The 17,414-nt window shown below is 42.3% G+C and overlaps 1 protein-coding gene across 3 annotated transcripts in view; it reads right to left on the reverse strand.

The window, feature by feature from the left end:
- The window catches only part of rnf150a (ring finger protein 150a), a 117,119-nt gene extending 103,441 nt beyond the window's left edge, over positions 1 to 13,678 (reverse strand). For 2 of the 3 annotated variants that reach the window (XM_078210695.1, XM_078210678.1), the window contains exon 1: positions 10,905 to 13,678. In XM_078210695.1, coding sequence (XP_078066821.1) covers positions 10,905 to 11,343 — 439 coding nt within the window. In that variant the 5' untranslated portion in view covers positions 11,344 to 13,678. The remainder of the gene's footprint in view (positions 1 to 10,904) is intronic. The other variant, XM_078210687.1, reaches the window with a different exon arrangement.
- Between the last annotated feature and the right edge of the window lie 3,736 nt (positions 13,679 to 17,414).

Below are 17,414 nucleotides of genomic sequence, written 5' to 3' on the forward strand. Positions count from 1 at the left end.
CAAATGTGGCAGATGGAGTTTAACGTGGATAAGGAGAAGTTATCCTTTTTGGTCAGAAAAATGGAAAGGCAACTTATTATCTAAATGGAGAGAAACTCTGGGGTGCTAGGGTGCACAGGGATCTGGGTGTCCTCGTGCATGAGTCTCAGAAAACCTGTATGCAGGTACAGCAGGTAATAAGGAAAGCAAATGGAATTTTGGCATTTGTAGCTAAAGGAGTTGAGTATAAAAGTAAGGAAGTGTTGCTGCAACTATGCAAGGCATTGGTGTGACTATGCCTGGAGTACTGTGTATGGTTTTGGTCCCCTTATTTAAGGAAGGACGTAGTGGCATTAGAGGCAGTTTAGAGGATGTTCACTGGATTGATTCCAGAGATGAGGGGTTTAACTTATGAAGAGAGATTGAGAAGTTTAGGCTCTAGAGTTTCGAAGAATGAGAGGAGATCTAATTGAGGTATATAAGATGATAAAAGATATTGACAAAGTAGACATAGAATGGATGCTTCCACTTGTGGGGCAATCTGGAACAAGAGGTCATAGTTTTAGGGCTAGCAGATTTAAAACAAGTGAGGAGAAACTACTTCTCTCAAAGGGTCGTGAATCTGTGGAATTCACTACCCCAGAGTGCGGTGGATGCCGAGACATTAAAGTACATTTGAGGAGATAGACAGATTATTCATTGGTTGAAAGGTTATGGAGAACGGGCAGGAAAGTGGAGTTGAGGCCAAGACAAGATCAACCATGATTGTACTGAATGGTGGAGCACACTTAAGGGGCTGAATTGCCTACTCCTGCTCCTAGTTCTTATGTTCTACCTGCCAGTTCCTCCCCAAAGCTACACACACCACCCTGACTTGGAATTAAATAATTGTTCCTTCACTGTCGCTGGATCAAAAACCTAGAACTCTGTTCCTAACAGCACTGTGGTTGTATCTACACCACATGGTTTGCAACAGATCAGGCAAGCAGCTCACCACCACTTTCTCAAATGCAATTAGACAATAATGCAATAAAAGCTGGTCTTTCCAGAGACACTCACAAATCAAAAACCTAGTGCCTTCCAAGAACATAACAGTCCATAGTTTTTCATAGGCATCATTATTCAGGCTGAAAATTAACAGATTTTCCAACAGTAGAGTATTACTTTTACATTTCTGGGCTGCCATCTTTGAAAAGGATATGCTGAGTAGACCTCGGTTAGGGGTTTCATTGATAACCATAGGCCAATATACTGTTTATCATGTATATCAGTCAAGTTGGTACACAGGTAGATGGGGTCAGTTGCTTTAAACAAAATGACAAAATTAAGAATTGATGGAATAAATATATTATCTGAAACCAATTTTAGTTGCGTTATCAGGGAATTATTTTTATATATCTTGTTCTACACAATGTATAGTCAATATCATTGATAGATGTTCTCACATACTTTCTAGCATCTGATTTTAAGAAAAGGGTGAAAGCAGGTCATCAAAGGGACTGCTTGAACTGGAGAAATTAGAAAAGGGAGACAAACAAGATTTAAGAATTGAAGAAGGCACTTGGTAGTGCACATATCTCCATCACATTAAGTTAGCTCAACGTTATGCAGCTCTCATGAGGCTTTTCTCTGCCTGGTTGATGCTCTAACCAAAGCTGAGAAAATAAATATTTTTATTAAGAGTTGCCATCTCACTGAGGAGGCTTCAGGCCAATCCACATCCAACAACCTGCTCTGAAAGCTCTGCTCACATTTTGACAACTATGGCAAATTCCATCACAAGAGGGGTGACAATCACAACATTCTAAATTAAATAACCCACAATATTCTAAAAGAATGTCAATTTGCATTATTTCCCAATGTTAATGGATTCTTTTTAAAAATTCCAGGATCTGGATTTGCATTTTGACGATCTTGGGAATTACTGTATTTCCATACGGCGGCACGGTGGCGCAGTGGTTAGCACTGCTGCTTCACAGCTCCAGGGTCCCGGGTTCGATTCCCGGCTCGGGTCACTGTCTGTGTGGAGTTTGCACATTCTCCTCGGGTCTGCATGGGTTTCCTCCGGGTGCTCCGGTTTCCTCCCACAGTCCAAAGATGTGCGGGCTAGGTTGATTGGCCAGGTTAAAAATTGCCCCTTAGTGTCCTAAGATGCGTAGGTTAGAAGAATTAGCGGGTAAAATATGTGGAGGTAGGGCCTGGGTGGGATTGTGGTCGGTGCAGACTCGATGGGCCGAGTGGCCTCCTTCTGCACTGTAGGGTTTCTATGATTCTATGATTCATACCAAGTTTCATTGAAATCGGTCCATTTGTTTTCTTGAGATATATATTGTTTACAGACAAACAGATAAGAAAACAGGACAAGAACATCACCTCTGCCAACCTTCAGTGGTGGAGAGAAAAAAGATAGAGGGCATCACAAATGGTGACATGTTCACTTGCTTATGTCTTTCAGCCTTAGTATTGTTTCAATCAAGTTCCTATCTAACAGTAGAGAGTTTGTGGTTAACATTTCCTGATTTAAAGATCCTAGAATATTACATAATAGAATGGAATTGCATTATACAGTACAATCAGTAGGACCACCAAGCACAGCCTGGATCAACCCAAGTCATCAACCTACGAGAATCATATCACTTTAATCAATTTTGGACTTTGAAATGATCTCTAAACTATCCTTCCACTTTTTTTTTGTATGTATGAATCTGAATGTGTATCTGTGTGTATACACACATTGAAGCGTTATATTATTTTTCTTACATCGGGTTAAGTACTATCCTCTTTCCTTTTCAAAATACCCTGTACGTTTGTGTATTTGATAGTCATTACCTGCAAACGGTTAAACACTCAACTGAATTGGCAACAACATCCATTTATAAAAATAACCTGCTGTGGTCAGACAAGGAGTGGGGAAAGCAAGAATCATTCACCTTGCCTCACCTGATCGTAAAGGAAATATTCAACAACTGAACAGCAACAAATATCTAAAAGTAGAGAATTCCAAAGATAAACAACCCTTTGAGTTAACAAATTTCTTCTCAACTCAATCCTATATTACGGACCCCTTATTCTTGCATCCTCTAATTCTAGATTCACCAGCCAGGGGAAACAGCCTCTCAACATCTATACCATCAAGTTCCTTAACAGCTTTGGACGCTTCAATGAGATCATCTCTCATTCTTCTAAATTCTAGGGAATTTGAACGCAGTCTACTCAATCTCTCCTCATACATCAATTACTTCATCCCAGGAACCATCTGATGAACCTTTATTGCACTTCCTCCAAGCAAAAACATCCTTTCATAGGGAAGGAGACCAAAGCTCTAGGTGTGATCTCAGCAACCCCTTTAAAATTGTTGTAAGACTTTTTTACTCTTATACTCCAAGGTGGACTCTCCCACATTATATTGCATCTGCCATTCTCTTGCCCACTTACTTGTCTATATAGAGTCATATAGGTTTACAGCATGGAAACAGGCCCTTCGGTCCAACTTGTCCATGCCGCTCTTTGTTTTTAAAACCCCTAAGCTAATCCCAATTGCCCGCATTTGGCCCATATCCCTCTATACCCATCGTACCCATGTAACTATCTAAATGCTTTTTAAAAGACAAAATTGGACCCGCCTCTACTACTACCTCTGGCAGCTTGTTCCAGATACTCACCACCCTGTGTGTGAAAAAATTGCCCGTCTGGGCACTTTTGTACCTCTCCCCTCTCACCTTAAACCTATGCCCTCTAGTTTTAGATTCCCCTACCTTTGGGAAAAGATATTGACTATCTAGCTGATCTGTGCCCCTCATTATTTTATAGGCCTCTAGAAGATCACCCCTCAGCCTCCTAAGCTCCAGAGAAAAAAGTCCATGTCTATCCCGCCTCTCCTTATAACTCAATCCCATCAAGTCCCGGTAGCATCCTAGTAAATGTTTTCTGCACTCTTTCTAATTTACTAATATCCTTTCTATAATAGGGTGCCCAGAATTGCAGACAGTATTCCAAGTGTGGCCTTACCAATGTCTTGTACAACTTCAACAAGACATTCCAACTTCTGTATTCAACGTTCTGACTGATGAAACCAAGCATGCCGAATGCCTTCTTCACCACTCTGTCCACCTGTGATTCCACTTTCAAGGAGCTATGAACATATACCCCTAGATCTCTTTGTTCTGTAACTCTCCCCAACGCCCTACCATTAACTGAGTAAGTCCTGCCCTGGTTCAATCTACCAAAATGCATCACCTCGCATTTGTCTAAATTAAACTCCATCTGCCATTTGTCAGCCCACTGGCCCAATTGATCAAGATCCCGTTGCAATTGAAGATAACTTTCTTCACTGTCCACTATGCCAACAATCTTGGTGTCATCTGCAAACTTACTAACCATGCCTCCTACATTCTCATCCAAATCATTAATATAAATGACAAATAACAGTGGACCCAGCACTGATCCCTGAGGCACACCGCTGGTCACAGGCCTCCAGTTTGAAAAACAACTCTCTACAACCACCCTCTGGCTTCTGTCAAAAAGCCAATTTTGTATCCATTTAGATACCTCACCCTGGATCCCGTAGGTATCTCTTTACAGACTCTCTGTGTCCCCCTCACTGCTTACTTTCCCACCTAAGTTTGTATCATCAGCAAACATGGTATACATTACTCTTGGTCCTCTAATCCAAGTCAGTGATATATATAGAGATTGAAAGATTGAGCAGATTGAGTCTATACTCATTCAAGCATAGAAGGGAGGTGCTCTTATTGAAAAGAGCGAGATCCTATTGGGACTTGACAGGGTGGATGCTAAGAAGATTTCATAAAACAATGTTGACTGTGCCTAATGATATAATAGAATGGCTATAGCACAGGGCAGTCATTCATAAGACATAGGAGCAGAATTAGGCCACTTGGTCCATCGAGTCTGCTCCACCATTCAATCATGGCTGATATTTTTCTCATCCCCATTCTCCTGCCTTTTCCCCATAACCCCTGATCCCCTTATCAATCAAGAACCTATCTATCTCTGTCTTAAAGACACTCAATGAACTGGCCTCCAAAGCCTTCTGCAGCAAAGAGTTCCACAGATTCGCCACTCTCTGGCTGAAGAAATTCTTCCTCATCTCTGTTTTAAAGGATCGTCCCTTTAGTCTAAGGTTGTGCCCTCTGGCTCTAGTTTTTCCTACTAGTGGAAACATCCCCTCCACGTCCATTCTATCCAGGCCTTGCAGTAGCCTGTAAGTTTCAATAAGATCCCCCCTCATCCTTCTAAACTCCAACAAGTACAGACCCAGAATTCTCGACCGTTTTTCATATAACAAGCTCTCCATTCCAGGGATCATTCTTGTGAACCTCCTCTGGATCCTTTCCAAGGCCAGTACATCCTTCCTTAGATACGGGGCCCAAAACTGCTCACAATACTCCAAATGGGGTCTGACCAGAGCCTTATACAACCTCATAAGTACATCCCTGCTCTTGTATTCTAGCCCTCTCAACATGAATGCTAACATTGCATTTGCCTTCCCAACTGCCGACAGAACCTGCATGTTAACCTTAAGAGAATCTTGATATTCAGCCCATCATGTCTGCGCTGGCTCTATGAAGGAGCAATTCACCTCATGCCACTCTCTGCCTTCTCCCCATAGCCCTGCACATTCTTCCTTTTTAGATAATTCAATTCCCTCTTGAATGTTTCAATTGCACCCATCCAGCACAGCCTCAGGCAGTGCATTCCAGATCCTCACCACTTGCTGTGTGAAGAAGTTCTTCATGTTGCCGCTGCTTCTTTTGCCAAGTACCTTAAATCTGTGCCCCCGGTTCTCAATTCTTCTACCAACGGGAACTGTTTCTCCCTATCTACTCTGTCCAGACCTTGCATGATTTTGAAAGCCGTGCCTCCATCAAATCTCCTCCTCCAAGGAACTCTCAACTTTTCCAATCTTTATACATTACTGAAGCTCTTCATCCTTGGAACCATTCTCATGATTTTTGTCTGCATCCTCCCTAATTATGATTCTAATTGCTGTTCTAATGTCCTTAATAAAAGATTCTAACATTTTCCCTATTATTGATGTTGGTTAGCTGGTTTATAATTGTTTGTTTTTGCCCTCTCCTTTCTTGAATAGTGGGGTTACAATACTTTTCAATCCATGGAGACTGTTCTACAGAATGTTGGATAAGTATTGCCCGGTACACTTCAGGTGATATACATGTGTAGGAGCACAAGTGGTAAGCGTATAAATTCTACAGAGTTGGAATCCTCAGGCAAAAGTTAAGAATCTTAAAATATCTTCTCTGCTGATTTATTTTGGGAGGGTAGGAGAAGGAAATATGATCAGTTTAATTGGAATTTTATCAATAAGTTCTAATGGGATTGGGAGGGACGAGGTCAAGTTAACACAATGGGTGATAGGAAATTACTACTGTATGGGTTGGTTGTGCCAAGAGCAGTGATTCAATTCTTGAGTCATACATGTCCACAGTACTATAGACCATTAATGCTGATTGGCTAATGAACATAGTTCATTTGATAAGACACAAGGGTGCAAATGTCATTAGAAGAAGGAGTTTTCTCATTCAGCTCCAGATAACCTATTTCCTGAGATAGGCTGGATTCAAGCTCTCTAATGGACTCCCTAATCCTGGTCTCTTGCGGATCTGCATCCCAGTTCTCCAGGTTTAGGTAAATGTAATGTGTTTGCCAAGGGAATGAGGATGGACTCCATATCAGGCAAATGAAAATTCTAATTGAATCACTGTAGCTCAATTTGGAGACTCATGCGCTGTCAGGTGTCTTCGTAACTGTCTCATTCAGCTGGCCAAATAGACAATTCGTTTTTTTCTAGATCAACAAGTCTCAATTTACTTAGCAAAACAATGTACAGATGCCCTGAAGCTCCTGCATTTAAGTAGTATCAGAAAAACACACCAAGGACATTCCGTTTAAAGACCTCTGAACTGTCAATAATTCTGCAGACTGATGGATTTAAGTCCCTAACCAGCTTAAACCTGCATTAATGGATATATTTGACCAATTAAGTCTCGGCCATGATTCAAGCATCACATTTGGCCTTGTTGATAACACAAACAAAATCCTGAACATTGTCAAACAATCCTTTAACAAAGCAACTGTGGTTTCTCAATCCACTGGTAGAAAGAGGGTTCTGTATGATATTTCATGTGAGAGTATTGCAGAAAAAGACTTGCAGAATGGAAGGGATAGTATTATTAATCAGAGAAACTAGCCTTGGGCATTTGATCTCTCTCAAGTGACAGATGTCAATCTTTTAAGAAATTTTAGCCAATTTACATTTTTTGGTTTCAATTGTAAATACTTGGAGCACAGAAATCACTATTGTTGCTCACTAATTGTATTTTTAAATGTATATGCTGTGTGCAATGAGCTTTCAGCAAAATATCTATAGCCAGTGATTTAGAAATTGGCTTACCTTCAATAAAAGATGCCCATCCTTGTCAATATAGAAAATATATATTTTGCTACAAAAACTGAAGGCACTGAATGTCCTTGGAACAATATTACCAAGATACGAAGATTCTGAATTAATAAATAAGACTCCGAAGGGACTTGACAAGGCAAATAGAGGTTGTTTCCTCTAAAAAAGGGTGATTATTTAGGGCTGTGATGAGGACATACTTCTTCACTAAGAAGGTTTTGAATTTTTGGAATTATCTACTACAGAGAGTTGTGGGAGATCCATCGTTGAGCTACTAAAAGCTGAGGGAGACAGATTTTCAGCAGAAAAGAGGAGTTGAGGCATAGAAATCAAATGGGAAGCAGGTTTGAGGGGCGTAATGGTCATTTACTGGTATTTCAATGTCATCAGACCTTCAATCAATATCTCCACACATTGTTTTAAAAAACACATAATATTCGTTTTTGTGTTGAATCATAAATAAGATTTTACTTGTGCAGTACCTAACCAGATCTTATTTTGCAAGTACATTTAACTGGGCAGCACAGTAGTTGGCACTGCTGCCTGGGTTCGATTTCAGCCTTGGGTGACTGTGTGGATTTTGCACGTTCTCCCAGTGTCTGAGTGGGTTTCCTCTGGGTGCTCCAGTTTCCTCCCCTTATGTATAGGTTAGGGGATTAGTGGGATTATATGTGTGAGGTTACAGGGATAAAGTGGTGGATTGATAGAGGTAAAATACTCTGTTGTAGAATTGGTACATACTCAATGGGCTAAATGACTCCTTCTGCACTATAGGAATTCTATGATTACTGTATATCTGTGCAAAAAAAAAGTTCTATTTTGCTCCCCAAAGCAGTCGATTCACTTTAGGATCAAATGCACACATCTCAATTATTGTAGAACATCTTTCCAAAAGTCTCATATTTTTCCTTCAAAATATTCTTCGAAGCTCCAGCTTGATAAATCAAGGTACATTTTAGCAATGGTTTGATCGGAAATGGATTGCAGTGTCATGGCAAGAGTCAAGTGACTACATTTTTCAAAAACATTCAGCAAAAATATGCCAAACAGATTTATTTTCTCAAATATGTTGCATTAATTCATGATTCAAAGGATCAATTGGCAACTAAAATATTGCAAACAATTGTTGCCACATTATAATAAAGCCATACAAAGTTCCCTGAACAGACAGATATTAATTTAAAATCAGAAAACACAATCATGATAAAACTCAAAAATGCATGAGAGTATAACTATCCAATCAGGAAAAATACATATGCAATAGAGTGGGACATCTAATCTTAACCATAATGGAAGGACCTGCTAGGTCTAATATAAATTGGACAGAAAGTCCCCAAATTTAGGTTTTACACAGATAGAGAGCGCAGTATTGCCCTCAACACAGGATCAAAGGAACATTAAATAGGAATAAAGGAAACATTATGCAAAAATGAAATGCAGAAGGATTGTGTAATGTGTAAATCTCGTGTCAGCAAGGTTGTCTCATAAACTTTCTAAAAGAGATAACAGAGCGAGTTCCACTCCATAAACATCATTTGATTCTCCTTACTTCCCTTATTCATACAAGATTTTAAAGCTTTGCGAGCATAATATCTCAAAAGGTAAATTAAAATTTGTTCTAAGAATCTTAAATTAATTAATGCCTCGCATTACCAGTGATAGCATTCTGACCATTATTTAAAATCACAAAATTTAACATGGTCTTTAAATCAGTCAAAAAAATTAATGACTATGCAATCCAATTTAATGCTAAACCCATTGCATAATTAAAAGTGACACCATCCGCCAGTACCAATCTGATCATAAAATTCAAATACAACATATTTCCATTGAAGTGGCACTGAAAGTGTTTGCTCTAAGACTACAAATTCGGCAGCAACAACCGTCAGGCTAACTGCAATCCTATTACTCCAATACTATTATAACAGAACCAAATGAATTCAATGATAATGGATGGTATTTACTTTAGGATTAGGATCAGAGCGGGATTACAGCAAACAATGTTAAGGTTAGAGAGGTGGCACAACAGGGAGTTTGCAGTAGGACTACAACTATAGAAAGCTTGGAAGTACTACCACGACAAGTTCGTTTTTCTGTGTCACCACAATTGTATGGGGGAATGAGAGACAGAATATATTATGCAACATCAAACAAAACTGATGTTTGAAATTCTCTCTTACGTTGGGAAGCGGCATGTAGCAAGTGTTGCTAGTTACTTATGTGTAACTGCTAGCTGTACCCAAGAGATAAACCCATCCCCATCCTCAAATCCTGCTGTTGCCATCAGACTTTTGAATGGACCTACCTTATATTAATTTGATCTTTCTCTAAACCTTAACTATGACTGTAACACTACATTCTGCACCCTCTCCTTTCCTTCTCTATGAATGGTATGTTTTGTCTGTACAGTGTGCAAGAAACAATACTTTTCACTATGCCGATACATGTGACAATAATAAAACAAGTTGATCTTTCTCTGCACCCTAACTATGACTGTAACACTACATTCTGCACCCTCTCCTTTCCTTCTCCGTGAATGGTATGTTTTGTCTGCATAGCGCACAAAAAACAATACTTTTCATTGTATCCCAATACATATGACAATAAATCAAATTTTTAACAAGAATGGCAGGACTGACATATGAAGAAAGACTGGATTGACTGGGCTTGTACCCACTGGAATTTAGAAGAATGAGAGGGGATCTCATAGAAACATAAAATCGTGATGGGATTGGACAGGCTAGGTGTAGAAAGAATGTTCCTGATGTTGGGGAAGTCCAGAACTAGGGATCACAGTCTGAGAATAAGGGGTAAGCCATTCAAACTGAGATGAGGAAGAACTTCTTCAATCAGAGAGTTGTGAACCTGTGGAATTTTCTACCACAGAAAGCTGTTGGGCCCAGTTCGTTAGATATGTTCTAGGAGGAAGCTGAACGTGGCCCTTGCGACTAAAAGGATCAAGGGGTATGCAGAGAAAGCCTGAGTGCAATACTGAAAGTGCATGATCAGCCATGATCATATTGAATGGTGGTTAGTGGAACAGTGATTAGCACTGCTGCTTCACAGCGCCAGGGACCCGGGTTCGATTCCCAGCTTGGGTCACTGTGTGGAGTTTGCACATTCTGAGTAGGTATCCTCCAGGTGCTCCGATTTCCTTCCACAGTCCAAAGATGAGCAAGTTAGGTGGAATGGCCATGCAAAATTGACCCTTACTGTCAGGGGGACTAGCTAGGGTAAATGCAAGGGGTTATGGGGATAGGACCTGGGTAGGATTGTGGTGGGTGCAGACTCCAGGGGCCGAATGGCCTCCTTCCGCACTGTAGGGGTTCTACGACTCTATGAATGGGTGGTGCAGATTCGAAGGACCGAATGGCTTTCCCCTGCACCTATTTTCTACTTTTGTTAATCAGTTAATCCTATATTTAATACATCCAATCCCACATTTAATGCATGATGATCAAGAAAGCCTGTCAGACCAGCTCACCTTGATGTGTCATGGTGATGGTCTCGTTGACATTGCTGGCCCCCACGTTGTAGATGACCACGGCCGATGCGTTCTGGCGGGCGGCGTGCAGGATCTTGTCGCTGTAGGTGCAGTTCCCCTTGGGGATGAGGGCGATCCAGCCGCGGGCGCCGGGGTCGGGGGGCAGCTGGAAGCGGGCCTGGGGGTCGCAGGCCAGCCTGTCGTGCGGGGCGGGCGGCGCCAGCCAGCCGCGGGCGTCCTGCTTGAGGGAGTGCTGCCCGTAGCGGCCGCACTCGCTCCTCTCGGAGCGCCGCTCGTAGGTGATGTTGACGAAGGCCGTGTACCATTCCTCCTTCTCCGCCACCGTGAAGTCCAGGCACAGCAGATGCACGAAGCAGAAGGACAGCAGCCATGTTGAGAGCGCCAGACTGCGGCAGGTCTGCACCACACACACCGGCATCACTGACAGGATCCGCGGCTCACAGCCCCCCCTCACTCGATCACTATCGCCTTCCACAGCAGCGGGACAACCCTCTCACGACACTAATACACTTTCAAAATTATATTTTTATCTCTCCCCGCTGAAGGATGCCAACCCGGATGAATCCTCCTCCTCACTTTTGTTGTACTCCCGGACACATATACCCGCACATTTGTGTGTTAAACGGTTAATATTTACAGTTGTCCGGGCCTGTCCAGCTGCTGCCCGGCTCCGTGCTGCAGGAGGCGGCTCATAGTCGCTCCAACCGCCGCCTGAGGGAAGGGGGAGAGGGAAGGGGGGGAAAGTCCCTCTCCGATAGCAGTGTACAACCCGCCGATTATTCTGTTAAAAATGAGCAGGGAGCGGGCTGCCACGGGCCAGCAGACATTTCCACCCCGCCAGCACCAAGGCCTCTGCCTATCTGTGCCTCTTTCTCTCCCTCTGTGTGTGTGTGTGTCTGTCTGTCCCCGGGCAGCCGGCTCCCGCCGCTGTGCAGACGGACGCGCTGAGCTCCTCCACGCGGAGTTTGACGCATTCGCGCAGCCAGCCCAAAGGTGTGAGAGTCAACAGTGAACACAACCCAGTATTACTGAACACAACCCAACATCAAACACTGAACACAACCCAACATCACTGAACACAACCCAACATCAAACACTGAACACAACCCAACATCACAACATCAAACAGTGAAAACAACCCAGTATCACTGAACACAACCCAACATCAAACACTGAACACAACCCAACATCACTGAACACAACCCAACATCAAACACTGAACACAACCCAATATCAAAACACTGAACACAACCCAACATCACTGAACACAACCCAACATCAAACACTGAACACAACCCAATATCAAAACACTGAACACAACCCAACATCACTGAACACAACCCAATATCAAACACTGAACACAATCCAACATCAAACACTGAACACAACCCAATATCAAACACTGAACACAATCCAACATCAAACACTGAACACAACCCAATATCACTGAACACAACCCAAATTCAAACACTGAACACAACCCAACATCAAAACACTGAACACAACCCAACATCAAAACACTGAACGCAATCCAACATCAAACACTGAACACAACCCAATATCAAACACTGAACACAATCCAACATCAAACACTAAACACAACCCAATATCACTGAACACAACCCAAATTCAAACACTGAACACAACCCAACATCAAAACACTGAACACAACCCAACATCAAAACACAACGCAATCCAACATCAAACACTGAACACAACCCAATATCACTGAACACAACCCAACATTAAACAGTGAACACAACCCAACACCACAACATCAAACAGTAAAAACAACCCAGAACAATCCAGTATCACTGAACACAACCCAATATCAAACAGTGAACACAACCCAGAACTACCCAATATCACTGAACGCAATCCAACATCAAACAGTGAACACAACCCAATATCACTGAACACAACCCAACACCACAACATCAAACAGTGAACACAACCCAGTATTACTGAACACAACCCAACATCAAAGTGAACACAACCCTGAACAACCCAGTATTACTGAACGCAACCCAACATCAAACCGTAAACACAACCCAATATCACTGAACACAACCCAATATCATTGAACACAACCTAACACCACAACATCAAATAGTGAAAACAACCCAGAACAACCCAGTATCACTGAACACAACCCAACATCAAAACAGTGAACACAATCCAGAACAACCCAGTATCACTGAACACAACCAAGAACAACTCAATATTACTGAACACAACCCAACATCAAACAGTAAACACAACCCAATATCACTGAACACAACCCAACATCAAACAGTAAACACAACCCAATATCACTGAACACAACCCAACACCACAACATCAAACAGTGAAAACAACCCAGAACAACCCAATATCACTGAACACAACCCAACATCAAACAGTGAACACAACCCAACATTAAACAGTGAACACAACCCAATATCACTGAACACAACCCAACACCACAACATCAAACAGTGAACACAACCCAGAACAATCCAGTATCACTGAACACAAACCAACATCAAACCGTGAACACAACCTAATATCACTGAACACAACCCAACATCAAACAGTGAACGTAGCGTCGGTATTCACAAAGGAGAGGGATGTGTTGACTGGGAGTGTCTCGGAGGGGAGTGTTGAATCGTTGGAGAAAATCTCCATTACAAGGGAGGAAGTGTTAGGTTTGTTAGAGAATATAAAGACTGACAGATCCCCAGGGCCTGATGGAATCTATCCAAGGCTGCACAGGAAGACGAGAGATGAAATCGTTGGGCCTCTGACGCAAATCTTTGTCTCGTCACTGGACGCAGGTGAGGTCCCAGAGGATTGGAGGATAGCTAATGTGGTCCTGTTATTTAAGAAGGGTAGGAAGGATAACCTGGGTAATTACAGGCCTGTGAGCTTGACATTCGTGGTGGGGAAGTTGTTGGAGAAGATTCTTAGAGTTAGGATGTATGCGCATTTAGAAAGGAATAAACTCATTAACGATAGACAGCATGGTTTTGTGAGAGGGAGGTCATGCCTCACTAACCTGGTGGAGTTTTTTGAAGAAGTGACCAGAATGGTTGACGAGGGAAGGGCCATGGATGTCGTCTATATGAACTTTAGTAAAGCGTTTGACAAAGTCCCTCATGGTAGGCTGGTGAAAAAGGTTGGATCTCATGGGATAAAGGGGGAGGTGGCTAGATGGGTGGAGAACTGGCTTGGTCACAGAACAGTAAGAAGTCTCACAACACCAGGTTAAAGTCCAACAGATTTATTTGGTAGCAAATGGTATTTGCTACCAAATAAACCTGTTGGACTTTAACCTGGTGTTGTGAGACTTCTTACTGTGCTTAACCCAGTCCAACGCCGGCATCTCCACATCTTGGTCACAGAAGACAGAGGGTGGTAGTGGAAGGGTCTTTTTCCGGCTGGAGGCCTGTGATTAGTGGTGTTCCGCAGGGCTCTGTGTTGGGACCTCTGCTGTTTGTGATTTATATAAACGATCTGGAAGAAGGTGTAAGTGGGGTGATCAGTAAGTTTGCAGATGACACAAAATTGGCAGGACTTGCAGATAGTGAGGAGCATTGTCAGAAGGTACAGAAGGATATAGATAGGCTGGAAATTTGGGCAAAGAAATGGCAGATGGAGTTCAATCCTGATAAATGCGAAGTGATGCATTTTGGTAGAAATAATGTAGGGAGGAGCTATACGATAAATGGCAGAACCATAAAGGGTGTAGATACGCAGAGGGACCTGGGTGTGCAAGTCCACAGATCCTTGAAGGTGACGTCACAGGTGGAGAAAGTGGTGAAGAAGGCATATGGCATGCTTGCCTTTATAGGACGGGGCATAGAGTATAAAAGTTGGCGTCTGATGTTGCAGACGTATAGAACGTTGGTTCGGCCGCATTTGGAATACTGCGTCCAGTTCTGGTCACCACACTACCAGAAGGACGTGGAGGCTTTGGAGAGAGTACAGAGGAGGTTTACCAGGATGTTGCCTGGTATGGAGGGGCTTAGTTATGAGGAGAGATTGGGTAAACTGGGGTTGTTCTCCCTGGAAAGACGGAGGATGAGGGGAGACTTAATAGAGGTGTATAAAATTATGAAAGGCATAGATAGGGTGAACGGTGGGAAGCTTTTCCCCAGGTCGGTGGTGACGTTCACGAGGGGTCATAGGTTCAAAGTGAAGGGGGGGAGGTTTAACACAGATATCAGAAGGACATATTTTACACAGAGGGTGGTGGGGGCCTGGAATGCGCTGCCAGGCAAGGTGGTGGAGGCGGACACACTGGGAACGTTTAAGACTTATCTAGATAGCCATATGAACGGAGTGGGAATGGAGGGATACAAAAGAATGGTGTAGTTTGGACCAGGGAGCGGCACGGGCTTGGAGGGCCGAAGGGCCTGTTCCTGTGCTGTATTGTTCTTTGTTCTTTGTTCTATAACACAATATCACTGAACACAACCCAACACCAAACAGTGAAAACAACCCAGAACAACCCAATATCACTGAACACAAACCAACATCAAACAGTGAACATAACCCAACCAAATATCAGTGAACACAACCCAATGTCAGCCAACCAGTGAACACAACCTAACATCACAACAGCAAACAGTGAACAAAACCCAACAACACAACCAAGTATCATTGAACACAACCCAACACCACAACATCAAATAGTGAACAAAACCCAACATCAGCCAAACATCAGTCATCAGTGAACACAATCCAGAACAACCCAATATTAGTGAACATAACCCAACATCACAACATCAGTCAACAGTGAACACAACCCAACATCAGTCAACAGTGAACACAACCCAACATCAGTCAACAGTGAACACAACCCAACATCAGTCAACAGTGAACAAAACCCACAAGCACAAACATCAGTCAATAGTAAACACAACCAAACATCGATCAACAGTGAACACAATGCAACACAACCCAACATCAGTCAACAGTGAACACAATCAAACATTGATCAACTAGTGAACACAATGCAACACAACCAAACATCAGTCAACAGTGAACAAAACCCAACACAGCACAAACATCAGTCAACAGTGAACAAAATCCAACACTGACTCAAGAACAGCTTTTGTTGCTGCCATCAAATTTTTGAATGGACCTACCTTATGTTAGTTGATCTTTCTCTACACCCTAGCTATGACTTTAACACTACATTCTGCTCCCTCTCCTTTCCTTCTCCCCTATGGACTCTATGAACAGTATGCTTTTTATAGAGTGCAAGAAACAATACTTTTCACTGTATACCAATACATCTGATAATAAATCAAATCAATGTGTGCTACAATGCCTTATCTTGTCAGCTTGGATCTTATTTGTCTCTCTTGTAAGGACCATGAATTGGATTCAATTTGAGTTTATTTTTTGGAGCAAGCAAGGAAATCGATTCAGACCTACCTGGTCCACTCTACTATGCATTGGCTTTGTAACTTTAAGGATGAAGTGAAAAAGTTTTTTTAAATCTCCAATTAATTAACTCATAGAATCCCTACAGTGCAGTGGAGGCCATTTGGCCCATCGAGTCTGAACCAACTCTCCAATACAGCATCCCATCTAGACCCTATCCCCACATATTTCCCCACTAATCCTCCTAACCTACACACTAAGGGGCAATTTAGCACGACTAATCCACCTAACCTGCACACCTTTGGACTGTGGGAGGAAACTGGAGCACCCAGAAGAAACCCATGCAGACATGGGGAGAACATGCAAACTTCACACAGTCACCTCAGGCTGGAATTGAACCCAGATCCCTGGTGCTGTGAGGCAGCAGTGCCAACAACTGTGCCACCTCCACCACCCAAATTGTAGAATGTTTGGAGGATGTGACTGGGAAGACACTGGACTTCTGAAAATTTGATTTCAGAGAAAAATCTTTTTTTATCTCAACAGTATTCAGGTGAAGTGGCGGGAGGGGTTTATTTTTAAAGTAAATTCAACAATCTCACTTCCACGTGCGCTGGTCTGGGAAAGCCAAATCTGTGATCATACTTTCAATGGTGGAACTGTATCTAGTAACCCGGAGACATTTCCTAGTTCCTCTTTTAACAGAGACCTCTTGCAATGTTTTCAATGCAGGACAAAATCATTGCTTGTATAACTTTATTTTTGGAGTGGATTTAAATCTAGATGGTTGTTCTGAAGACCGGTGGATGATGTTTTCAATAAAATGTGTATTAAAACTTTAAAAAGGAATGTGCAGACTGCGGCTTATTCATTCATCTACAGCTTCCTGGATTCAAACAATCCCTTTTGATGCTAACTAAACAAAACATTTTGGCTTGTGTTGCCTTTTCTTACTTCCTCACGAGAGTGCAATGTGATCATTCAATTTGCAACTTTCTCTTGTCCAGAAAATAAGCTTTTAAAATGTTCCCCTCATAGAGTTTTGCAGCACAAACAGAGACCCCTTCGGCCCAACATTGAGTGATAGAGCAATAATCTTCTCTTAACTCTAATGAA

Source organism: Mustelus asterias, chromosome 1 (genome assembly GCF_964213995.1).
Source record: "Mustelus asterias chromosome 1, sMusAst1.hap1.1, whole genome shotgun sequence".
Lineage (NCBI taxonomy): Eukaryota > Metazoa > Chordata > Chondrichthyes > Carcharhiniformes > Triakidae > Mustelus > Mustelus asterias.